The sequence below is a fragment of the Meriones unguiculatus genome, chromosome 9 (genome assembly GCF_030254825.1).
Source record: "Meriones unguiculatus strain TT.TT164.6M chromosome 9, Bangor_MerUng_6.1, whole genome shotgun sequence".
Lineage (NCBI taxonomy): Eukaryota > Metazoa > Chordata > Mammalia > Rodentia > Muridae > Meriones > Meriones unguiculatus.
Window position 1 is genome coordinate 101,409,124 of NC_083357.1, and position 25,724 is coordinate 101,434,847.

Consider the following 25,724-nt stretch of genomic DNA (forward strand, 5'->3'; position numbering starts at 1 on the left):
CCTGTCTTAAAAAACACAGCAACAAAAGTTCATGAGAGTAAAGATATCAAAAGTATGACTTGAAGAGTGTTACTGACCCACAGATGCTCCCTGAAAATTAAGCTTTCGCAGCCTATAATTTGTAGATTCAAACTAAAAGTCTCCAAGAAATCCTAGAGTCAAACAGCATATTCAACATGACCTTTTAAAAATGTATTTGATCTTAAAATTCTTGTTCACTAATCACTATTAACAAGCAATAGAAGAATTACTGTGATGAGCATACTCTGGCATCTGCTGCATATATAAGTATTGACTGCAAACCAAAACTGAATCATCACAGAAGATCAGAAAATACCATTTCATCTTTGGCTGAATTACAACAGGCAAAGGAACAGTAATTTTCGTGTTATTTATTTACTAAAATTATATATCAGAAATTTCAAAATTATATTTATTTTTTACATTATCAATGGCATGGAATATTCATATGGGGAAAACAATTTTTAAATTATTTTGGGTAGAATATAAAGGCAAAACAGATCATGTTTCAAGAAAATTCACTTGTATGCATGTTTATGATGACATTTCACAGCTTTTTCTAACTCTCAGGTAAGATCTATGCAGCAGATGTCATAAACTTTAAATACTTGCAATAGCACTAAATAAATTTCTACTGCATTGTAAGGTGAGAAAAAAAAATCAGTGTCAACAAAACTTATAAGAAAGTATACTCACTGGGCATGGTGGCCAACACAGAAAAACCCTGTGATTAAGCCCAGCACTTGGGAAGAGGCAGATGGACCAGAGTCCGAGACTAGCTTGGTCTACAGAGCAAATTCCAGGACAGCCAGGGCTACACAGAGAAACCCTGTCTCAAAAGACCAAAACAACAAAAAAAGAAAAGCATACTCAAAATAAGCTAACTAAATATTATTTAAAACACCTTAAATTGGATCAAGCAATTGTGAATATGGACATTAATAGTTTCCTATTTTGTGATATAATACTAATGTTTTGTGATATAATACTAATGTTAAAACATTTTAACTAAATATTAAACATCCATGTTTTTAACAGATCAATTTCACTAGAAGTTTCTCATATAATAACCATGTAACTAAATTATAAGAAGGTAGTTTTTCTCTTCTAAAACACCCACAGCACCATCTATAGGCAAAACTTAAATATGCATTTTTTCAACAGATTTATAACTCTCTCATCTTCAGCAATTCAACACAGCATGCCTATATGACACAGAATATTTCCATACAAATACCTATCAAGCCTTTAATTGTATTTAACCCCTGGAAGAAAATGAGAACAAAAACCAAAGAAGAACTAAAATTCAGGAGAAATGGAGAAACCAGGGTATATAGGCAGAAGCAGTGTGTCACCAATAGCAGTTTCTCAGGCCAGCATGGCATACCAGAGGGTCAAAGTAGGAAGCACAATCCCTGAGACTACACGGCGAAAGGAATGAACCCACTCCTACAAACTGTCCTCTGATATTCATAAATAAATAAACAAGCAAATTTAAAACTGCTGTTTGAAAGTATTTTCACCAGTACTTTTGTAAAATTAATTAGCCTGTTTTCTATCTCCTACCTCAATATCCATACATTTACTTACATCTACCTATCTATGAATCTATCAATCTATCAATCTATCTATCTATCATAGTCAATAATTGTTAACTAATAATATTTGTTAACTAATAATAATTGTTAACATAAAAAACACATTTTTATGTTAGCCACACTTGTGGCTTCTTTCAAGTAAACTGTGTAGCTGTTATAGAACCTACTTCCAGCTGTAATTCTGTATATTTTCTTCTAAGTTCAGTGACTTCTTCTCCAGCCTGCATCTTCTTATATAAATCCAATTCTGTGTCAAGCAATTCTTTCTGCATCTGAAAAAGTCATTAATGTTTCAAATAGCAATTAATACTCTGAACTTTACACATTTTTACTAGATACTTTTTTTCCAACTCACTCTGTTCCCCTCACTTTTTTTTTTCTTTTTTCGGCATGAGCTAGTTATACAGTCAAGATTCTCCTGTACTGGTCTCAAAAAATGCCAGGATTATAGGTATGTGTCACCATGTCAACCAGCATTTCTTGTTTATTGCCAGTATTATTACTCTAGTAAGTTTTCTGACCAATTTTATTCTCCCTGATTTTCCTAAAATTCACTGTCTATTCCACAGCCAAGGCGTAATTTCTGTGAACTGATAAATGTGGTAATTTTCAAAAGCACAGGTCTAATAAGCATTATATAGTATGTCTTTATATAGGTACATATATCTTCGATAGCTCTAAGATAATTATCCTAAATCTAGGATGAAGAGATCCTCTGGCACTTAGAGGATCTAGCTGGCTGCTAAATGAGGGAGTTGAACCTGGATCGTCTGAAAGAACAAGCGCACCTAACAAGGCCATCTCTGCAGACCCATGTTTGATATCCTTAATAAGCAGTTGTATGAACAACAAAACAGAATACCTGAGTCTTTGTTTTTATGCTTTTTGGAAGACAGCGTCCAGGAGATGTAGATTTGACCTCATCTTTCAACTTGGTAATATTTTTTGTCAAAACCTCTAATGTTTTCATTATTTCTGCTTTATCTTCAGACTTCATTGTTTTGTTTTTCTCTAGTTTTGAAATTAGCATCTGGCAAATTTTAAAACATAAGTGTAAGAGACTTATTCCGACTACTGACAACAAAACAAATTCAGAAAAATAGTTAAAAGAAATAAATACTACTTTTAGTTTACATGTTCTCAACAAAGCTGACAGACTCTTAGTATACAAGCATCAAAGAAGAGCAGACTTGGTAATGCTAACAGTAACTTAATTTCAATAAGCTTACTTCAGGAAGAACTTCACTATTATTTGGCTCTCTTAGAACATTAGATCTAGAACAGAAAGTTGGAATGGAAGATCAGACAGAGAACTAAGTTCTCTGTGTTAAGAAAGCTTCAGGGTTTTTTTGTTTTTTGTTTTTTTTACATAAAACATTATGGTTTCTCTTTAATGAAGTATATCTTTGTAGCCTAACATTGCCTCAACCTAAGCAATTTGAAGCCTCAGCCTTCCCAAGTACTGAGATTACAGCAATGAACCACTGCGTCCCAACAAAACACTGCTTCTGTATTTTTACATTTTCTACCTAATACTCATTACAAAACACAATCAAGAACTGACTTCTAGTTAAGCTAATCTGCCCCCCAAAATGTCAGCAAATTATACCAGTCACATGAAGTATAATTTTTAACTTATTTATGTTTGTGCCTGTGCCGAATGCAGGCAGAGGCCAACGGAGGTCAGGAAAAGATGTCTGGTCCCTTGCAACTAGAGTTACATGCTGTCTGTGAGCCATCTAGTATCACTGCAGGAACTCAAACGTGGGTCCTCTGAAATAGTAGTAGCAAATTCTCTTAACCACTGAGCCATCTCTTAGTGTCCACATAAAATGAGTGTTTTTCTTCAAATCAATCATATTAAAAAGATAAAAAAAAAGGAAAAATAGAATTATTTCTGTAATTTAGCTTGGTGTACCAAAATGAACATTTCAAAAACGACAACAAAATTACTGAGATGTTTTTTTCCTTAATACTACATTGTTGAAGTCTGTTGTGCAATGAACATTTTCACTTCAACTTGGACTAGACACAAACCAAACAACCAGTCAGATGTGACCTTTTTGTTGTTGTTTTTCAACACGGAGTTTCTCTATGTAGCCTTGGCTGTCCTGGACTCACTCTGTAGACCAGGCTGGCCTTGAACTCACAGAGATATGCCTGACTCTGCCTCCCTGAGTGCTGTGATGACAGGAGTGCACCATCACGCCCGGCTGAGATGTGCCTTTTGGACTACTCTATTGTATAACACAGGAGTAGAGGATCCCAAATTGGTGAAGTACATATTAACAATGAGCAAAAGTTTTCATTTCATTATTCATTTACCAAACTGCTATACGCTGAGAGCTAAATGAACTTATTTTCATGTCATGGTGATAACCAGGTCCACATAAACTATACCCTTCACTTCCTTAAAGTTTCTTGAACTCCAATACTAATAAACATATAACATAGGGTACACTGATTAAGTTTTTCACTTTTACCACTACAATTACAATAAATCTGCTTCTCACTGTAAATTAAATTCACTAAAAATAACATGCGATTTTTATCAAATTTAACTTTACTATTTTACCTTCTGTGTTTCAATGTGCTTTTCTAAAATTTCTTGCTTCCTTTTTCTTACATCTTGCTGAAGTTTCAGTGCCTCCTAAAAGAATCAAAACTATCATTTAAATATGACTAAAGATAGATAAAACAATACAAGAGAAAGGAAGTCTTAATTGAATAAACATGGTAACAAAAGCAATATACAAAGTTTGTGTCTGCAAAGCTTAGACCAAGTATACAAGTTTCAAAGATGAATCAGAGGAAACTTCTCTTCACAGAAAAAGGGTGGAGGAAAAGAGTATCGCTACACATGGAAGATCAAACCATCCAGTTTTAGCTTGTGGTAAATAGCTTAACATACACGCACACATGCACCAAGTTTAAAGAACTTCCTATTTGCAAACTGTGAACGTTACACTATCTGTGCTTACCTGTTTCTTTTTCTGTGCTTCATTATTATCAACTGCAGGGGCAGAAACTAGGAGAGTTTTTTGTGCAGCCTTCAAAGCAGCTGGATTATACACCGTTTTTGTGAGGCCAGTAGATGTAGACAACACCTACCAACACAAATTCAATTTCTTAAAAAGGTGCTACCAATTATATCTTAATCTCTAAAGTCTTGCTTTCTAAGGAAATCCAACTTTAAAGCATTTCTGCCTAAAATTAGATGTTGAGCTAAATGCATTATATAGTTATAATAACTAAATACACATTTCATGACTTGAAATGAATAGTTTGAATGTGTAATAAGCCCTAAAACAAAAAAAATCCTGGTGACATACCTAAATAACAAAAACCAAAACCATGCCAACCATGTAAAACATGAAATCAAAGAGAAAAAGACTGCTGTAACTGTATTTATGAATATATTAATGCCTATCTGAATAAAGGAAAAGAAAAACCACACGAGGAAACTGAATGTTATCCTATAATTAGTATTATCACTGTAATTTATAGTTCCAAAATAAATGCAGCAGTCATTCTCCATTCTTTACAAGGACATTCTTCTGCTTGAAATGATCATAACTTCTTAAACCGAGCTCAGGTGCCACACAAGCCAAAGCCCTAACCATTTTTTTCTTTCTAATACTTACAGATTCTTTTTTTTAATTCCTCAAGCCATGACATAAAAATACCATTAAATTTGTTAGGTAATATTCACTATTTAATAAAAAATTTAAAGAACAAAAGGAACCTGATGATGATGTCTTCCTTCCTATCTACACTACAAGGTTCTTGAAACTGTGATCTAGCCTTTCTCTTCTTCGTGACTCTTGAACCTAAGACTTATTGACACAGAATTATGAGACTTTGGTTAAAGTGAACTTGGGATGGGATATCCTCAGTGTACTCACCTATAAAATTGGGAAGTTCATCTTGATAGTATCTAAAATACATACCCAAAACTCCCTCCTTGAGCAAACATTACTTTTTCACTTGGTTTATTACTATACTGTTAGTATTATGCTGTACCACAGTACAATCATACATGATAAATAATAAATACTTTCACTAACTTAAACAAATGATTATAGGTTGAAATGGAAAAAAAAACCTTTAAAACACAAGGTTTACTTAAAAAAAAAAAAAGGCAGCGCTAACAGGCTACTTTCTATTTCCTTCACTAAGTCCCCTGAGATACTGGTTCTTACAAAGAGTATCAATGGATTCCAAGGAACCTAAACAAGTAGCCATATACCATGGCTTTGCAGAGAAACTATTACTGCTTCTAATGTCTTTAAAATTCCTGGGCTAAAAGATGATACAAACAGATGGAAGAGTATAAATAAGAAATATTACCCTATGATTTAGCTACTAACATAACAAATGATGTAGCATAAAAGTAGCAATCTGGAAACCACTTTCTGATCTTTCATCATGAAATTAGAGGACAAAAAACATGGGCAACTTAATATTCTTCAAAGGATCCATGAATGTCTCAGAATCTAAATGAAATAAAAACTGTCATTATTCTAGCTTCCCAGAGCACAACTGATGTTTAAAAGGTAAAAGAAAATAATATACTACATGTATCAAAATTTCATGGGTTATTTTCAAAGTAAAAACCTGCAACATACTACCAAAAACATGGAATACTAACTATGTAATAACCGCATTCATCAGAATACAAAATACAGATCTAGTTTATAGTCTAACTTCAGTAACTATTCTGGAATAATTTGAGAAATTTTCTTTGATGTTACTTTACCACATCACAAACTGTTAAACTATATGATTATACAAAGAAGAGGTTGTAGCTTATGAGAAATAGAAGACAGTCTTTTTCTTTTAAGTCTGAGTATTCTGTTTCTTCATAAAATTTCCCTAACAAGTTAAAAAGCTATCAACAAACTAAGTAACTTGGAAATTTGAGTGTCACAATCCTATTTTTCCACATCAAATATGCATTATAATAAAGTAATTTGTTTAACCTAGCTTTTTTTCCCCACTTCAGTGGATAAAGAACACACAACTTTTCAAACCATTTTAGCATTTCATATCAGACTAAGGAGTGCTTCCTCTAAGTTTCTGATGAGAACAGAGCACTTCTTGTGTCTACAAGCTGTCTCAAAACCTGTCTCATAACCACATCCATAGCCCTATCCAGTAATTTCCTTCTGCAAAAATAAGATCTATGATATAATATTCAACAAAGCCTCAATCTCAAGGAGTCCTACTTAAAATTAAACAATAACAGTAACATGCTTACAATTTTAAGTGTTATTTATAACAATGGTGAAACACAGCCCTATTTCAAAGGTACCAAGATGTAAAATTAAAGTCTTGGAAATGATGAACTGTGGAATTGCAAATAGTACTTTTTATTTGAATCCATTTAATTCTAGAGTTTCAATACTAGAATACTAAAGAATATCCACATTTTTTTCAAGATTTAAAATTTATCCAGGCCTAGTGGCATATGCTTGTAACTAAGCAGCGGGATGGTACATTAAAAGCCAGCCTTAGCTATAGATGAAGCTGAAGGCCAGCAGTATGTGCTCAAGGACCTAGGTTTGACCACTAGCATTGTCAATAACTACGTTAATAAATATATTTAAGGTGAAAACAGCGGAGGAAGCCAACAAATCCAACAGACAAGATTAAGTTATAAATCTTGAGAATACAAAGCATGTAGGAAGGTCTTAACAAATAAATAGCATGTTCATTTTCCAATTTTTTTTCCATGTGTTATAATTTCAATGGTAACATAATGCTAGCTTAACTTATGATGATAAGTTGTCTCAACTGCTTCCAAGTTTACTTTGGATTATATAAATAAATCATGTCACCCATATATAAAGTTTTCTTTCTTTTCTAATCTTTGTAATGGTTTGTTTCAGTTTATCACTTCATTGTATTGGTGAGACTCTATGAAAAAACTGAAACAAAGTGACATCTTTGTCTTATTCCTGATCTTGACAGATGGGAGATACTAGTATGTCTTACCAATAAGTTTGTTAGTTCAGGTGGGAAGGGTGCAAACACTCATCAAGGTAGGGAAGTTTCTGTCTATTTCTACTTTGCAGAGTGTTAAGTATTTCACCAAATCTTTTTCTAAATACAAAGTCATGCAAGGTTTCCTTTATAATGCTACTATGGTCAATTAGACAGATTTCTAATGTTAAATCATTTTGAATTTCTGGACTAAGTCTTTCCTGACCATGATGTATTATGTATTTTACATATCACTGGAAATTGGTTAATATTTCATTTGGAATATTTGTGCCTATGTTTGTAACAGGTGTTAGCCTGTAATTTTTCATTTCTTATAGTATCCTTGGTCAGGTTTTGGTAGCAAATATAAACCCGGAGGATGAGTTTAAAAGTCTATCATGTGCTTTGCTTTTATTATCTCCTAAGACCAAGTCTAAAGTCAATTCTCTAAACCGGTAAGAGATTATAGTCCACTAATACATTTTTTCTTTTTTCTTTTAGATTTATTTTATGTGTATTAATGTTTTGCCTGCATGCTATGTATGTGTACCATGTGCATGGCTGGTGTCCAGAAAGGTCAGGAGTCACTCGATCCCCTAGACCTTCTAAGTTAGGATGGTTGTGAACTACCACATGAGTTCTGGGAAACAAAGGTAGGTCCTCTACCAAAGCCACAAGTGCTCTCAACTGCTGAGCATCAGGCCAGTTCCCACATCTCTTGTTTCTTATGTAAAACATTACCATCCATCCCTCCTATTAGTAAGTGTAAAACAAACAAACATTTCTTGCTAAGAATAGAAGGAAAACACTGTTTTGTAAAGATTAAAAAAAAAAATCCTACATAGGATTACTACCAAGATATCTAAGCTTCATTTTGAAAATAACTATGCCTAAGCTGAAATTTAGTATGGAAGGATGCAGACATGTTAAAGCAGCTCTAACAAGTATTTAAAGCACAAAAAGAGAAACTGTTTAATTTATAAAGTATCTGAGGAGCAATGCATAGAGAAAGATTAATATGCTCAATTTTTTTTCATTAAGCATCTATTCAGTAAATCAGTATGTTTATTTACAATACTGTTTAAGAGCACATAGATATGCATTCTCCAACACTGGCCAAATGGAGACTTCCGAAGAGAAGAATAGATTTAAAGTTTTATTTATGAAGTATTTTAAAGACTCTTGAGAATATAAGTACTTTTGTAAATTTAACCAATAGTAAAAACTTACATTTGCCATTGTGTGTGTGTATGTGTGTTTTGTCAAATGACTAAATTGACCTAATTAATACATGTATTGCCTCACATTTTGGTTATTAGAACACTTAAAACCATGGTTATTGAGATTACCATGTTGACCGTATGTTCTGAAATTATTTCACAACCATTAGCCATCATCTTCGTAACTTCCTCACCCTGGGCTCCTGGTAACCATCATTTACTCTGCTCCATAAGTTCAACTTTGTAATCTTTCATATATGATAAAGGAATTGAAGGAATTAATGACCTTACAGAAACACATTTTAAACAAATATCAAAGAAAAGGTGTTTAGAATCCATAATCAATTTTTGCTATAAATCCTAGTTCCCAGAAAGTGCAACCTTTTAAATAACTCAAATTTTCTTGTAAAAAAATTAACCCCAAGGCAGGTGCAGTGGTGCACACCTATAATCCCAGTACTCGGCAGAGGCAGGCAGATCTCTGTGAATGTGAGACCAGCCTGGTCTACACAGCAAGCCCAGGACAGCCAAGGCCACACAGGGAAACCCAGTCTCAAAAAACGAAAACAGAACAAAAAAACAAGAAAGTCTTTACAGAGAATGTACTAAAACATACACCAAAAATGGGAGAGAAAAGCTTCATATATTCTCCAAATCTTTGGATTTATATTAGTAAAACCATACATGAAATCAAAATTTAAAATAAAAAGGCTACTAGCAGCTCTATTTTATAGTAAAGAGAACCTGTTCAATGTCATCTTCCATGGCTAAACAAAAAACTAAAGTCCCTAAATTATACCACATAATTTCTCATATAAAAAAATCCCAAATACAAAATATTAACTTATCATTATGAAGAGAATAATCTATCTCATACACACACATACACATACATACATACCAAAAACTATGATTAATGTAGCATCTAAATTGATGTGATAGACACGAGGACATTTGATTGGCAGGTAAACGCCACAAAGAAGCTAAAGCCAGACAGATCAACATAGATAAAGAGACCAAAAGTGAAAGAGATCGAGACAGAAACCTTGGAGGTTGGAGGACACAAAACAACACACAAAAAGGTACTCCTCAAGGTAGAAAAGTAACACTGCATGGCAAAAGAACAGAATAGCAATTGATTGGGGAGGGGAAGTTCTATGGTCTGTGAACTAAACAAAGTAATTGTAGCCAAAATTCAAATTTTCTATAACAAATAAATATTAAAAGAGTACTGACAAAATAGCAACAAAATAAAACTTAAATAAGAGAATAACAAGACAGAAGCTAAAATAAGGCAACCAAAAGCCAGAGAACTGAAGGGATTAGAGAAAAAGTGGAATAAATGTCCAACACCTTTAAGGCTTTAAGACTGTATTCCTTAAACAATCACTCCTAGTAGTAAGGTCTAGAAATTAAAATTAACTTCTATGTGGAAAATAATTCATTTTAGACCCAAGAGAAAAGTCTGATGCAGACTAAGTTTCGAATTTCCAGCAATAGAAAAAGCTTAACAAAGTAAATAATAAATTAAACGGGTTCTAGATTATCTTTACGCCTGGTACTTGGTTGGAGCATGAGTCTCTGGGAAGACCCGTGTTCCAATTTTCCGGTTCTATTGCTCTCCTTGTGGAGTTCCTGTCCTCTCCATCTCTTACTATTTCCCACTTCTTACATAAGATTCCACAGATGTAGCCCATGGCAGTTTAGTGTCCAAGTGGGTTACACAGTAATGGAAAGAGGGGCTGCCTCTGACATAATCTGATTGACTTGCTCTTTGATCACCTCCCCAAGGGGAGAGCAGCCTTACCAGGCCACAGAAGATGACAATGCAGCCACTCCTGATGTGATCTGATAGACTAAGATCAGAAGGAAGGAGAGGAGGACCTCCCCTATCAGTGGACTTGGGGAGGGGCATGGGTGAAAAAGGGGGAGAGAGAGTGAGATTGGGAGGGGAGGAGGGAGGAGCTTATGGGGGGATACAAAGTGAATAAAGTGTAATTAATTTAAAAAAACTTAAAAAAATAAAAAATAAAAAAAAGCTAAATGGAAAAAATAATAAATAAAACAATACTCTAAAGAACAATAATGGCAGGTCAGACAGATGCTTGATTCACTTTCAACATAAACTTCCTCCGTCATCTTCAGTCTAGAAAGAGCAGGGACCAGGAATGAAAGAAACACAATCGTTTGGTGCTTTGCTATTCTTGGTCTTTCTATCATTCAATTCCAATATTCTACAGTTTCATATACTTCAAACAAACAAACAAAAAATGTTATCAGGGTAGTCCCTAACAGCTAAGCATGAAAACAGCATACATCTTATTCAGAAGAAAAAATCTACAAACAGCCTTAACAATCTATATTTGCCTTCTTATTTGAAAAGTGTGATGTAAAGCCCTATATGAAAAACAGTCAGCAATAAATTTAAACTGCCAATAAGAAAATAATTTATATCATCCTTCCCATTTAGAGACTACTTTTTAAAGTAAATAAAGCAAAACAAACATAACCATCACCAGTCTATCCTTAAGTAAAGATTCAGAAAGGTTAAGTGCACTGCCCAGTTACCATGCAGTTAGTAAACAAAGAGCTGAGGATCAATTCAGATAACATTCCTAGCTCATGACCCTTTCTATTAGACTATGAGAGTTTTCAAGCTAAAATGCATGTCTCTAAAGAAAATTAATGTAAAAACAAACAAAGAATGGAGCACACGGAAATAAGAGAAGCAAGTATTAAAATGCTGATGTCAAAATCAGGAGCTAGGCTAATATTTTTCTATTTCAGCAAACAGATAGGCATAAAAGCTACCAATACTATTAAGAAGCAGGAGTTTCAAGCTATGAAAAATAAAAAATAAAAAATGAAGATGCCACCTGGAAAACATTTATGAAGCCAAGACAAACACATCATGCTATTCTTACCTTTTCAGTTGCTGAAACAGATGGCTTTGATACAAAACCCAACCTGTCCTTCACAGATAACTTAGTTACATTCTAAAAAAATTAAAATGGACATATTCAGTGTTTCCCCAAATATATATTAAGTCTGTTGGGATTTTGAACATCCTGTTTCTACTAATATATACTGAGTTTGAGCATAACAATACTGGCCACAGAAACCTGGGCCTTTAAAAAAAAATGGGAGAGAGAAATAAGGAGAAAGAAGAAGGGGAAAGGAAAAGAAAGGATAAGGAGGAAATATGTATGGAAAAACAAAAACAGTCTTTTAAATTACAGTGTAAAATCTGTCCACAAGTAGTTGGTTCCTAAAGTCCCTTCCTGAAATTTTATGTTACCAAGTAGAAACTGCACATTTTAAAATAGACTTCAACATTTAAAATATAAGCCTGCTTCATAAGCTTAAAAATAAGTACCATTCATTCCTAAAGAATGTTTATAACTAAATACACTATAGTTAGTGAGATTATTTAGATATAATTTAAAAATAACAGTTCATCAATTTGCATTCTGAATTTTCATCTCATTTTCTTACTCTACGCATCAGGAACTATCTGAAGAGCTAACATGGTATCCATTATCTAAGTAGGACATTACACCCTAACCCAATTTTGCACAGCAAATCGTGAAATGTCTAGAGAAAAAGGAAAGCTAAATTCTGAGACTGAGAGTGTAGAAACAAGAAACTGCCACTCAAGTGTGAAAGTGGAAAGAAACGACATACAGAGAAGAGAATGCCAGTAAGTGATGCAAAGTTCTAAGCAGGGTAAGTGAGTACTTAAAACAATATATTATCAATCAAGTACGTGTAACCTGATGGCTTAAGTCTTCCCTTCTCAAAAGTTTTCTGTTCACTCTACTGCATAATTATCGGAAGATAGAACTCTAAGTAAAAAGATAACAGAAAAAATAAAATTTAGTGCACTGAACTTCACTCTCAGGCAAACTTAAATACATCTCCACAAAGTGAAAAGAGATCTTTCTCATAAGCATTAACTAGGAAAATGAATTTAAGATTAAAAAGGAGTGAAAGTGTTCGTAACACTTTCAGTGAAACTAACTTATAGGTGGAGTAAAAAATATAAATAACATATTTCTGTGTACAACATACATCATTAACTATAATTCTAGTTACCAAGAAAATTAATTGATGGAGAACCCTACTTGACAGACCTGTTGATAAAAGCTGCTATTTACCTGGGGAAGGTCTGAAGCAGCACTCTGGGCTTCCGCCGGTTCAATAGTACCTGAAGGTACAGGACCCAATCGCTCTTTGACTGACTGCTTCACAACAGGTAAAATGGGCTGCTGGACTAATGGTTGTATTACCTCAGAACAAAAAGAAAAATTTAAACAAGCTAATTAATTAGTAAAGGAACATGAAGCATAACCAAGATAGTTTTGTTATCCATGTACCCATATAAATGCACCTTATAATCAAACTCAACTATCTTTCAGATTTTTTCAATGTGTATAAATATTCTAAGAAATATTTGAAATATTCTCTGAAATAAGATTTAAAAATACAAAAGAAATGTTATAAAAATACAAAAAAATTAAATCCATCAGTTTTAGCAATTAAAAACCAGACTACTCTTTAACACCTCTTTAAAAAAAACGGAGCTAGTATTTTCCCTAAGGGAAAAGTAGAAGGAAGAGAAGGAAAAGGAATTTCTAGGAGGACGGTCTAGTGTAAACTTACGAGACGTACAGTCACCACTTATGGACTGACCACATCTCAGTAATGGCTGCTATAAGCTCTACACATGCCACCTTACAGCGGGTTAACCTCACGAGCTAAGGGAAGGGTAATGGAGAGGAGACTTTCCCAGTCCCTGCAGTAACAGCAGTAAAGCCGTTGTCACCTGGCTCAAAAGCCTCTGCTTCAGCACTGGTAAAAGACACTTCACACAAATTTCTTACCTTTGGTGAAGTAGTCTGTAACTGCTGAGTAGCTCCTTCTCTATGCCAATAAACCTTAATAAAGCGATTATTTAATACTGCTTCTGTACTTGAGATTGCTTTCTTTGCTTCCTCATATGTTGCAAATTGGATAAGGGCACCTTCAGGATCACCATTATAGGCAACCTAAGATTTAACATGGAGAACAGTTTAGTTCTAAAGGAATACATGGCTTTAGATAGTCAATTTCTTAAGATCTCAAGATAACTGATCCTTCCAAGTAAGATCTTATCATCATCCTTATTCCTTTGTTATCTGTATAACATGCCAACCTAGTCACTCTTAAAGAATTCCAAAGTACCTGAGAAAGTTCTTTGGCTTTTGCTCACTTTCTTGCTTGTTTAAGGGAATAAGGAAAAAAAAAAAATTTATTCTGGGACCAGATCAGAGTGACCACAGCCTGAAAACGCAGATTTAGGTTTCAAAGCGAAGTCCTTTCTTAACATTTTTTAGTTTTACAAAACAAAGATCAAAGCAAGCTATCAGTGCCAGCAATGCTGGTAAGTGGTGTGACCCCTTCATAAAGCGAGGCCTGGTGGTGGCTTCTGAGATCATTTAGAAGAACTGACCTTAAAGCTATGCTGGGGGGTTTTATGTCAGTGTGACACAAACTAGAATCATCTCAGAGAAAGGAACCTCAAATAAGAATGCCTCCATAAGATCTAGCTGCGCACAAGCCTGCAAGGCATTAAAGTAGTGGGGTTCTCCCTGGGTTGGAAGTCCCGGCTCTATAAGCAGGCTGAACAGCACCCTCCATGGTCCCTGCATCAGTTCCGCTTCCAGGTTCCTGCCCTGCTTGAGTTCCTGTCCTAACTTCCTTTGGTGATGAACAAATCATTTCCTGATCAAGTAGCTTTGGTCATGATGTTTAATCACAACAATAACCCTAAAGAAGACACAAGCTGTCATGGACTCCTGAGCTTTCATGAGAGAAAACTGTTTAGCAGTCAGACCACAGAATTCCTCTCTGACTCACCAGTAGTCTCTAATTGAGAGGCAAATGAACAGCATCAGTTCATTTTAATATCTTTGCATGTATCTTTTTCTTTATTAAGTTAGCCCTCTTCACATATTTCATTATAGTGACAGATCAAATGCTAATGCAGTATCTAGCTTCCCAATCTTAAAATTTGAACAAATTTTCTATTTCTCTATAAAAATTTTAAGTTCTTTAAATAATTACTAACAACATCATTCCACAGTTCTTACCTGTAAGTTAACCAATGTTCCAAATCGACTAAAATGTTCATTGAGCTTGCTGATGTTATTTAATTCTGGAGGAACTTTCCTAAGTTCAAGTTTAGTATTTTCATTTCCAAATTGAACCTTCTTCTGAAAACCTGGACTGTTTGTCCTATTAAAATTTGGTCTGTAAGCAAAAATCAAATTGATCAATATATTTATAAATCCTGATTCCAACTACAAAGGAATGAAGTTTTACAAGTAAAATAGATGTCTTTAACTGATTTTTCTCCAAACCAGAAGTACTAGTTGATAAAGTTTTCTTTCAAACAACAGTTTGTAAATTAGTAGTGTTAGTATCTATTATGGAAATCACCTGAAGTTCATCATATCCCTGTTTATTTCTTTTTTTTTCTTTTTTTTTTATTTTATTATTATTTTTTTTTATCAGTTACATTTTATTAACTCTGTATCCCAGCTGTGTCCCGATCCCTCATTCCCTCCCAGTCCCTCCCTCCCTCCCTCCCTCATCTCCACCGTGTCCCTTTCCAAGTCCACTGATAGGGGGGACCTCCTCCCCATTCATCTGATCCTGTTTTATCAGGTATCTTCAGGACTGGCTACAAAGCCCTCCTCTGTGGCCTAACAGGACTGCTCCTCCCTTCGGGGGTGGGGAGACCAAAGAGCCAGTCATTGAGTTCCTGTTAGAAATAGTCCCTGTTCCCCTCACTTTGGGAAACCAATTGGTTACTGAGCTACCACAGGCTACATCTGAGTGGAGGTTCTAGGTTATATCCATACATGGTCCTTGGTTGAATGTCAGTCTCAGAAAAGACCCTGTGCCCAGATATATTTGGTCCTTGTGGAGCTCCTATCCTTTCCCCATCAGACTAACTCCCCTTCTTTCTTATGATTCCCTGTACTCTGCCAAAGGTTTGGTCATGAGTCTTTGCTTTGAAAACACTGCTAGTTAGAGTCTTTCAGATGCGCTCAGTAGACTCTTGTCATACGTTCAATGCACATCCCATCTGTCTTTCTAAACGAGGATTGATCATCTTACCCCATGTCCGCTCAATTGATCATCTTTTGTAGGTGTATAGATTTCATTATGTTTATCATATCTTATAGGTCTATATAAGTGAGTATATCCCATGTTTGTCTTTCTCCTTCTGGGATATTTCACTCAGAATGATCTTTTCCAGATCCCACCATTTGCCTGCAAATTTCATGATTTCCTCCTTTTTGATTGCTGAGTAGTATTCCATTGTATAAAAATACAATTTCTGTACCCATTCCTCCGTTGATGGACATCTGGGTTGTTTCCAGGTTCTGGCTATTACAAATAGAGCTGCTATAAACATGGTTGAGCAAGTATCCCTTTTGTGTACTTGAACAAACTTTGGGTATATACCTAGCAGTGGTATAGCTGGGTCTGGAGGAAGCACTATTCCTAGTTGTCTTAGAAAGCGCCAGATAGCTTTCCAGAGTGGTTGTACCAGTTTACATTCCCACCAGCAGTGGAGGGTTCCCCTTTCTCCACAACCTCTCCAGCATGTGTTATCGCTTGAGTTTTTCATCTTGGCCATTCTGATGGGTGTAAGGTGATATCTCAGGGTCGTTTTGATTTGCATTTCCCTGATGGCTAACGAGGATGAGCATTTCTTTAAGTGTTTTTCTGCCATTCGATATTCCTCTGTCGAGAATTCTCTATTTAGCTATGTTCCCCATTTTTTAAGTGGATTACTTGGTTTGCTGCTTTTCAGCTTCTTTAGTTCTTTGTATATAGTGGATATTAGCCCTCTGTCAGATAAAGGGTTGGTGAAGATTCTTTCCCAATCTGTAGGCAGTCGTTTTGTTTTGATGACGGTGTCATTTGCTTTACAGAAGCTTTTCAGTTTTATGAGGTCCCATTTATTGATTGTTGCTCTTAGAGCCTGTGCTGTTGGTGTTCTGTTCAGGAAGTTGTCTCCTGTGCCAATGAGTTCTAGGCTGTTCCCCACTTTTTTTTCCAATTGATTTAGGGTATCTGGTTTTATGTTGAGGTCCTTGATCCACTTTGACTTTAGTTTTGTGCAGGGTGATAAATATGGATCTATTTTCATTTTTCTGCATGTAGACATCCAGTTGGTCCCTGTTTAATTCTACACTCTTCATTTTCTGTTAATTATTTATGTCAAAAGGTACTTCTATCTGTAGTCAAAATGTACACACAAATCTCGTTCTACTGTGCAAGTCAGCTTACTGAAAGGTATTTTAAGACTTTATTTTTAATATAAAGATGACAACTCAGCCTATTATCAGTTTTGGGTTTTGTTTGTTTGAGACGGAGTTTCTCTGTAAGGCCTTGGCTGTGCTCAAACTCACTATGTAGACAAGTTGGCCTTGAACTCAGCGGTCCACCTGCCTCTGCCTCCCAAGTGCTGGGATTAAAGGTGTGACCCACTGCCTCCCAGCCTGTTTCCAGTTTAAAAAGAAATAAAAGTATTTGAAATACACATGATATTTTTGGCACATGAAAAAAATAGCTGTGATCAAATAAAGTTACCCTTTCCCTTTTACCTTAAATCACAGATTTAACCACAAAACCAGATACAGAAACTACTCCTTCTAAGAAATTAAGAATGGCCCTAATCTTCCTTCATGCATGAAAATGTATAAATGTACTGTCACATCCTCCAATATTCTTTCTTCATTTCTCCAAAGTTCTTCCTGACCTACTCAGTGCCTGGCCTGCCTCTTCATCCTCTCCACCCCCCAAAAGCCCTTTTTAGTTCCTAAACAAGAAGTACCTACATACTAAAATCTCCATCCAGATCTTCTACATCCTTTTCTCCTAATGATGCAGGGCTTATAACTATCCTGTGCACAGCTCCTGTTCAGTAACACATCTAATATATATAAAGGGTTGTTTCTTTAAGAGGTGGAAGTAGAAAGAGGAAAACTTGTGTCCCCCACTGTCATGCCACTTTTATAAGAAAAAAGCTTTTTTTTAAATAGTGACAAACCAACCTAATAAATTTCTAGAAAATGACAAAAAGTGTAGCTGAGAACAGCCTACAGATCAACATAACTTAATTTTTTAAGAGAAAAGAGTACATAGTAATAACATAGCAATAATCAATGCATAACAAAATTCTTCAATATTCCCTGTCAGCTTACTTATCAAACCACGTCTTCTTTGTAGAAACTCCAGGTTCCCCAGATCCAATGGTTCTTTTCCTTGACTCTGAATCCACTACTATTCTCATACTGCTTTTATTAGGAGGCTTTTCTGTGTCAAAACAAAAGAAAGGCATACATTAACACTTTTGTGCTTATCTCGGCTACTTCTTTAAATTCCTATGAAAATGTCCAGGTTTTCTATCAAAATGAATGTATTTTATAAGCAAAAGAAATAATAAATATACACTGAAAAACTATAGTCCAGGAAATTTTATACTATTTCAAATATCATTTATTTGTTCAAAGCCAGCCTGGTCTACAAAGCAAGTGCAGGACAGCCAAGGCTACACAGAAAAACCCTGTCTCGAAAACCAAAACAAACAAAAAAAGAACTTCTGTTACCCAGGCTCACTCTAAACTTCAGTTTTTAATAATTTAGTTAAAAAGTCTATATGACCTAGAATTTAAAAGATGAATCAGTTTCCTTTTGCTTACTAATGTATCAAATGTTAAGATGTCAAGTGTACAAAAAATTGCACATAGAGCTTAAATTCTAGATAATCTTGTTATCCAAGCTAGGACAGACTTTAAGAATTCTATCATTACTTGCATCAGTGGTTCTCAATTTTTCTAATATTGCATCCCTTTGTTGTGATGATCCCTAACCATTTACAAGAATCTTCATTGCTACTTATAACTTTTTCTACTGTTATGATTTGTAATGTAAATATTTTTGGAAATAGAGGTTTGCCAAAGAGGTCATGACCCACAAGCTGAGAACCACTGTTTAAATAAACTAATAAGACCACAAATGAAAGAAAACATAGGAAATAAACAAGGTAGCTGAGAAATGCATACCTGGGGAAAATTCATAACTATGGGACTCATGGCAGACTAGAGAACCAAGCAAGGAAACCACCATCCCTTCTTTATGTTTCTTCATTTCTCAGTTTGTTATTCGGTTGTTTTGGTAGAGATCAACGCAGGGTCTTGTGCATGATAAGCAAGCATTTCACTACTAAGCTACTACCCTACTTTCCCATCACCAACATTGTAAAGAGAAGAAAAAATTGGTCATAATACCTCTGGGTGGTAAATCCATGTCCCCTGATGTTAGTCCTATCAAGTTAGGTCTTTGTGCATGCACTCTGTGTCTATACATAGGCCTGGAAGTGTTTGTTATGCTTGGGGCTTCAGGATTGTAGCCATCTGTATCATATGTATCTGGTAACACAAAAACTGTAATTAAACAACAATTATAAAAAAACTTTTAAACATTGATAACAAAAATTAAACAATATAATTTATCATTAGTAATATACAACTGATGTGTTTTACATACATGGTAGTTCTATAAAAACAAAACTACCAAACAAACAAAAAACATTACCAATGGAAAGAAGTCTTCCAAAAGATCCTAACGGGGTGACTTAATATTAATTCATCAAGTCCACCTTGCACTGCGTAATTTTAGTGAGAAACTTTGCCCTGTATTTTTAATCCACTACATTAAAGGTCTGCTTTAAAACTCCATTACATTATGAGTTTAGAGGGGACCAAAACTGCACCTGCAGTAAAAAGAGAGGGTGGAGCAGGAGGCGGCTGGTGATGAATGCCAGTTGTCACTACAGTAGGGACAGAGCTGGTCGCAGAGTTGGGTGGTGCATCCATGCCAGATGGCTGCAGAGGAGGAAGTGGAGGAGGTGGTCCTGTTAAAACCAAAGAATAAGAAATATCATCTGAAAGCAAACAAATAAAACAAATTATTATACTTTCAAATTTGATAATCTTTTATCAAGCTAAAATATTTTCTACAAAGAGCAAGCTCTTACAAGTAAGTTGGTTTTTTTACATTATATGCTCTTTTTAATCTATTACAATACAGGTTTCCTATAAACTAAAAAGGACTAAAGGCAAGGGGATTATTATCATAATATATGTAAGTCACAGGCTTTTACAAAGTAAAGTAACTAGTTTATTAAAGGCTGAATCATGTATGGTATTCCAAATGGTTTTTACCGGGCACATACAGACTAACTTTACAATGCAAAGTTTATTTATTAACAAAATTGAACATGAAATTACTTTCATAAGCAGACTGTAAGTGAGCAAATAATAAATACTAGAAAACACATTCATCTACTGACCTGTGACAGGTGGCAGACTGGGTGGTAATGGACCTGGAGGGGGCACAGGAGGTCTAAGATTCACAGGTGGGGGTGTGAGAATTGGAGGCGGCGGAGGCAGCCCAGGAGGAGGCGGTCCTTCAACTACAGGTGGCTGTGCTGGGAAAGGCAGCATGCCAGGCAGATTCACATCTTCTACCACTACTGGGTCACTTCCATGATCAAAAGGACACATATCTCCTCTCATACAAAACCCCTTTTCTGTAAGTAAAGGATCATTAGAAACAAATGCAAAAAGCTCTGAAAATAGAAACTATCTCGGAACTAACAAATAATCTAAAATAAGAGTTCTTTTAGTACTGAGCAAAATTATAACTGACACATTTACAAGACCTCTCTTCATTCCTTATATGTCATTATCAACTAATATGCCTATCATATACAATAAAAAAGAAAAATTTCCAGGTGTGGTGGTGCACACCTATAATCTCAGCACTCAGAGAGACAGAGGCAGGCAGATCTCTGTGAGTTCAAGGCCAGCCTGGTCTACAAAGCAAGTCCAGGACAACCAAGGCTACCCAGAGAATCCCTGTCCTGAAAAACCAAAACCAAAACTTAAATATGAATACTCAGTAAGTAAAGTAATATAAACTTACTCATAACTTTTGGCAAATATGTATCAGTAGATAATACACCAATCACTTAAATGTCTCATTGAACACTAAAATTATTTTGTAACTATTTCAATATTAAACAATCTTCAATAGTAAATCCTTAAGAGTCTTTGCTTCTCAACTTTGGGCAGAAGGCTGGGAGTATTAAGGAAGAAGGGAAGGATGGAAGGACAAGAAGGGGACAGGAGCTCCACAAGAAGACAAAAAAAGCCAAAAAAGCTGGGCCTAGGGGGACCTGCAGAGACTGATGAATCCAAGGACCATGCATGGAGAGGACCTAGACCCCCTGCTCGGCTGCAAACTATAGGCAGCTCAGTCTTCATGTGGGTTTCCGAGTAAGGGGAGCAGGGGCTGTCTCTGACGTGAACACGATTGCCTATTCTTTGATCACTTCCCCATGGCAGTACAGCCTTCCCAGGCCACAGAGGAAGAGGATCCAGGCAGTCCTGATGAGATTTGGTAGGCTAGGGTCAGATGGCAAGGAAGGAGAACTCCCCCTTTCAGAGGAGGGGGATAGTGGAGGAAGAAGGAAGAGGGGGAGGAACCAGGAGGAGATGAAAGAAGGGGCTATAAATGGAATATAATAAAGTGAATATATTGTAAAAAATAAAAATTTTAAAATGTAAAATAAAGTCTTTGCTTTCTTTTGAAAAGTCTGAATGGGTCCTACATATATTCTAGTAATCACTGATTTCTAAAGAATAATTCAATCAAAAAATGTTTAAGTGAGCAATATTTCTTTAAAAGCAACTCAAATAGTATTGACTCTTTTTTGGCAAACTAACTATTTTATAAAAAACAATCTAACTTGTGTATAGCAGTGAAATAATATAGAAGATAGTATTACAGAATTCACAAATTGATAAAGACTAATCTGTCCTTTCTAATACTGTAGTTAACTTCTTTTGAAGAATTGCAAAATCTAAACAAATAATTTAGGCAGAAACTCATACTATATAAAACATATATATACAAAATACATAAATACAAACTAAACTAGGCAAAAATACCAAAAAAATAAATAAATAAATAATCATAAAACAGTTGAGTGACTCACCATCATAATCTCTACAGCGCTTCTTTGGCATTGGTGGCCTTACGTAAGAGTTGTGATCTACCTGGTCTTCATGAAATTCAGACCAACTTTCGGTAGTGTTATTACCATGATGAGTAGGAGCAATTACAGTAATGGTGCTGCTCAAAGTAGGTACTGGATAATGGCCAGATGAAATATTAGATACTGAAGAGACTGGTGTATAATTATTTTCTAATGGATCTGTTCTATCCAGGTCATATTTAGGTTTCACGAGGTCCCTTTCTGCAATAAAATAAATAACTTGTAAAACTATATTCTAAAAAACAAAAAATCCCAGGTCTTAAAACACAGTGAAAGTTTTTGTTAAACAGAAAACAATTTAAACTTTACACAAATGGTCTCTTTTTAAAAGGTACTTACTAACCCACTGATCAAAGAGCAGAAAATAAGTGACTGTGAAATGCTCAGTCCTCTACAGGACAAGTTATACAACAACCCTTCCCTAAAATGTTCAAGATATTTGAAGAGAAGGCAGGAAGATTGGAAGAGGCAAAATTCACGATTATTAAGAGCCAGAAATAAGGAGAGACTAATACAAAATAAGGTGGATTTGATAAGACCATTGCATTCATGAACCTGCAGCCAAAGTGTCGACCTGCAAACCACGCCTGTCAACACTCCAGCATGGAGAGAGAATGGACTTAGGAAGAGGCCCCACTCTTCGCTCAGGAGTTATCAGCTGCTGAAGGCTGCAGGGGACAGTCAGTTTACTTCAGTAGTATGGCTAAGGTAAGCTGGCTGTACTACAGTGGATAGTGACTTAAATTTATGCACATATAACTTAATCTATGGAGTGAGTTTCAGGGCAGCCAGAGCTACTAAGACCATGTCTCGAATAAAAACAAAATAAATAAATTTAAATCTAGCCAGCACAGTGGCGCACACCTGTAATCCCAGCTCTCAGGAAGGCAGGAGTAGGCTGATCTCTGAGTTTGAGGCCAGCCTGGTCTACAAAGGGAGTCCAGGACTGCCAAGGCTACACAGAGAAACCCTGTCTTAAAAAAAATAAAAAAAACAAAATAAATTTTTAAAAACAACATTCACCATAGAAGCCAAGCATAAAGGACCATGCCTTTTTTTTTTTTTGGGGGGGGGGGAATCATCCTTTAATCCCAGTATCCAGGAGGTAAAAGCATGCAGATCTCTGGATATCTGAGAAGAGCCTGGTGTACACAGCCATTTCTAAACCAGCCAGGGACATATAGTGAGAAAGAAAAAAGGCATTCTCAAAAATCACAGTAAGAAAGATAAAAGACAATCCATTAAGCAGCACAGATTTCCACAGTAAAGAGCTACAACCAAATCACAAACATATAGATTACCAACCCCTGCTTCGAGTTCTGCTTCTGCTCCTTGTCCTGCTTCGATCTCTATCCCTGTCACGAAGCCTCTCTTTACTCCAGCTTCGACTTCGACTCCGGCTGTAACTGCGGCTTCTCCCTCGCCTTCTATTATACCGGTCTCTGTATGAATCTCTTCGAGGAGGGTTTCGATCATAATCTCTTTTTCGAGAACGATCATCTTTTTTCCTCTCATCACGGCTTCTAAAAATATATATATCATCACTTTTATATGAATAATGCTTAAGTAAATGAGAGGAGGAAAAGCCCTCCAAATGGTTAAGTTTATCATTATCACAATACAAACAAAAGCAATTCCAAAAACTAAAATCTCTGGAGTTTACTTATACTTATTCTAGAAGCTTTAAAAAAAATTAATCTCTTAATTCTTAGTCTTAAACAACTATGTATCTACACATACAAATATCTACACATCTTATATTACAAATAGTCTATATAACAACCACATATGTATATATCACCTGTATCATACTCTGAGCACTTCTGAAACCATAATAGGAAAAATAATTCAATCACACTAGAGAAACTTCAAGTACCCCCCCAAAACCTAAAAAAAAAAAAGCCCATCATCTGCCTTACTGTCAACATGCTTATTATTAAATTATTATTATTTAAGACAGGGCTACTGTATAGCCCAGGGTGGCCTTTAACTCAGAGATCCACCACCTCTGCCTCCTGAGGGTTGGGATTAAAAATGGCTGCCACCGTACCCAGCTCTATTTTTATTATTACTATCATATTACTTGTTATTATGTACTGGGTTTATTTATTATAAACATGTACATATATTTCCTATATTCTAAGTTATAGGAATTAAATTATCCTTTCCCTCCTTTTTGGATTTGAATATGGGCATTCTTATGTCCTACCCCACCTAACCCCACGCCAATCATTCCTTCTAGAGTCATTATTCAGAGTGGTAACTCTTTGTATCTCTCAATACTTAGTCTTTCTATATAAATACAATGATGTAATAAAAGGATCTTAATAAGTAATAAAAAGAAAAAGCCCAAAATAAAATCTCTTATTAAGAGGCACTGATCAGCAGGGTGTGGTGGCACATGCCTTAATCCCAGTCCTCAGGGAGGCAGAGGCGGGTGGATTGCTGTGACTTCGAGGCCAGCCTGGTCTACAAATCGAGTCCAGAAAGAAGAGAAAAGGGGAGGGGAGAGGAGAGGAGGGGAGGGGAGGGGAGGGGAGGGGAGGGGAGGGGAGGGAGGGAGAGAGAGAGGGAGAGAGGGAGAAACAAAAGAAAAAAGAGGCACTGGATCTAAAGTAAGGAAAATCAGTAACAACAGCAACTGGTGTGCAAGGCACTGTTCTAAATGTCACTGCCAGCACACTCAACTTATTATCGGTAGCAAAGGACCTAGTTATACTTCCCTGGACCAATAAACGAGTAGTAGTACTGAGTGTGATGATGACATAAGCCTAAAATGTGATCCTAACACTCTGGAGGCAAAGGAAGAATTTGCCATGAGTTATAAGCTACCTAATTAGCAAGGCTTTATCTCAAAAAAAGAAAAACAATCCAAAAGAACAAAGAAAATGTAAATACTACTTACTTGATCCTACTGAAAATATAGTCAGTCTAAATAATAAAAAATAAATCTTTAAGAATGGTTCAACAAATCACCTATTGTCTCTGTATCGGGAGCTTGACTGGGGAGGACTGTGATTCAGCCTTCTGGAAAACTTCTTCTCTCGCTCTTCCTCCTTTGTCAGCTAATATAAAAAAAAATTAGACAACTTTACCAACAGCAATTCTTTGTCATGTTACTAGTCCAGTGACTTAATATTAAGTTTACTTTATGTAATAGATACAAAATTCTCATTACAAATATTGAAGCAAAATTAAATTCTCTACCAAATACATCCATTTAACTGTAACTGCTGAAAGGTAAACTGATTAATAATGTCATAAACCCTTACTTTAGATAATAATAGCAATAGCAATAAGATATTTTAAGTAAATGTCTTCATTGTTACATATGAAAGGCAATTTTCTTCCTTCTTTCAAAAGTAATACACAGTCTTGCTTGTGTTTTGTGGATCTGGCCTCACATCATCGAACAGAGAACACATCAGCACTAATCAAGCCACAAGAGTACACAAGAAAATAACTTAAGAATGAAACAGTTCTGTCTTTTTAGAGCATCATGTCAGCTACATCCTGTTTTCCACAGGAAGACTATATTCATGTTTGATAGCTACTAGAAAACAGTTACAAGAATATGCCTTTAGTCATTGCTGCACTATCCAAATCAGACATCCCACAACACTAATTCCTTAGGACATGAATGTGTGGTTAGAATAATATAGACATTATACATATTAAAGATACTGATAACTGATTCTATAGATTCTATAAATATGC

The 25,724-nt window shown here is 35.5% G+C and overlaps 1 protein-coding gene across 6 annotated transcripts in view; it reads right to left on the reverse strand.

Annotated features, from left to right (window-relative positions):
- The window catches only part of Rbm26 (RNA binding motif protein 26), a 75,196-nt gene that overhangs the window by 24,186 nt on the left and 25,286 nt on the right, over positions 1-25,724 (reverse strand). For 3 of the 6 annotated variants that reach the window (XM_060391576.1, XM_060391574.1, XM_060391579.1), the window contains exons 4-18: positions 24,984-25,072; positions 23,313-23,530; positions 21,948-22,208; positions 20,238-20,477; positions 19,659-19,799; positions 19,174-19,329; positions 18,088-18,199; positions 14,956-15,115; positions 13,708-13,872; positions 12,982-13,113; positions 11,749-11,820; positions 4,601-4,726; positions 4,195-4,269; positions 2,482-2,649; positions 1,787-1,891 (exon numbers count right to left, since the gene is read on the reverse strand). In XM_060391576.1, coding sequence (XP_060247559.1) covers positions 1,787-1,891; positions 2,482-2,649; positions 4,195-4,269; positions 4,601-4,726; positions 11,749-11,820; positions 12,982-13,113; positions 13,708-13,872; positions 14,956-15,115; positions 18,088-18,199; positions 19,174-19,329; positions 19,659-19,799; positions 20,238-20,477; positions 21,948-22,208; positions 23,313-23,530; positions 24,984-25,072 — 2,220 coding nt within the window. The remainder of the gene's footprint in view (positions 1-1,786; positions 1,892-2,481; positions 2,650-4,194; positions 4,270-4,600; positions 4,727-11,748; positions 11,821-12,981; positions 13,114-13,707; positions 13,873-14,955; positions 15,116-18,087; positions 18,200-19,173; positions 19,330-19,658; positions 19,800-20,237; positions 20,478-21,947; positions 22,209-23,312; positions 23,531-24,983; positions 25,073-25,724) is intronic. The other 3 variants (XM_060391575.1, XM_060391578.1, XM_060391577.1) reach the window with 3 other exon arrangements.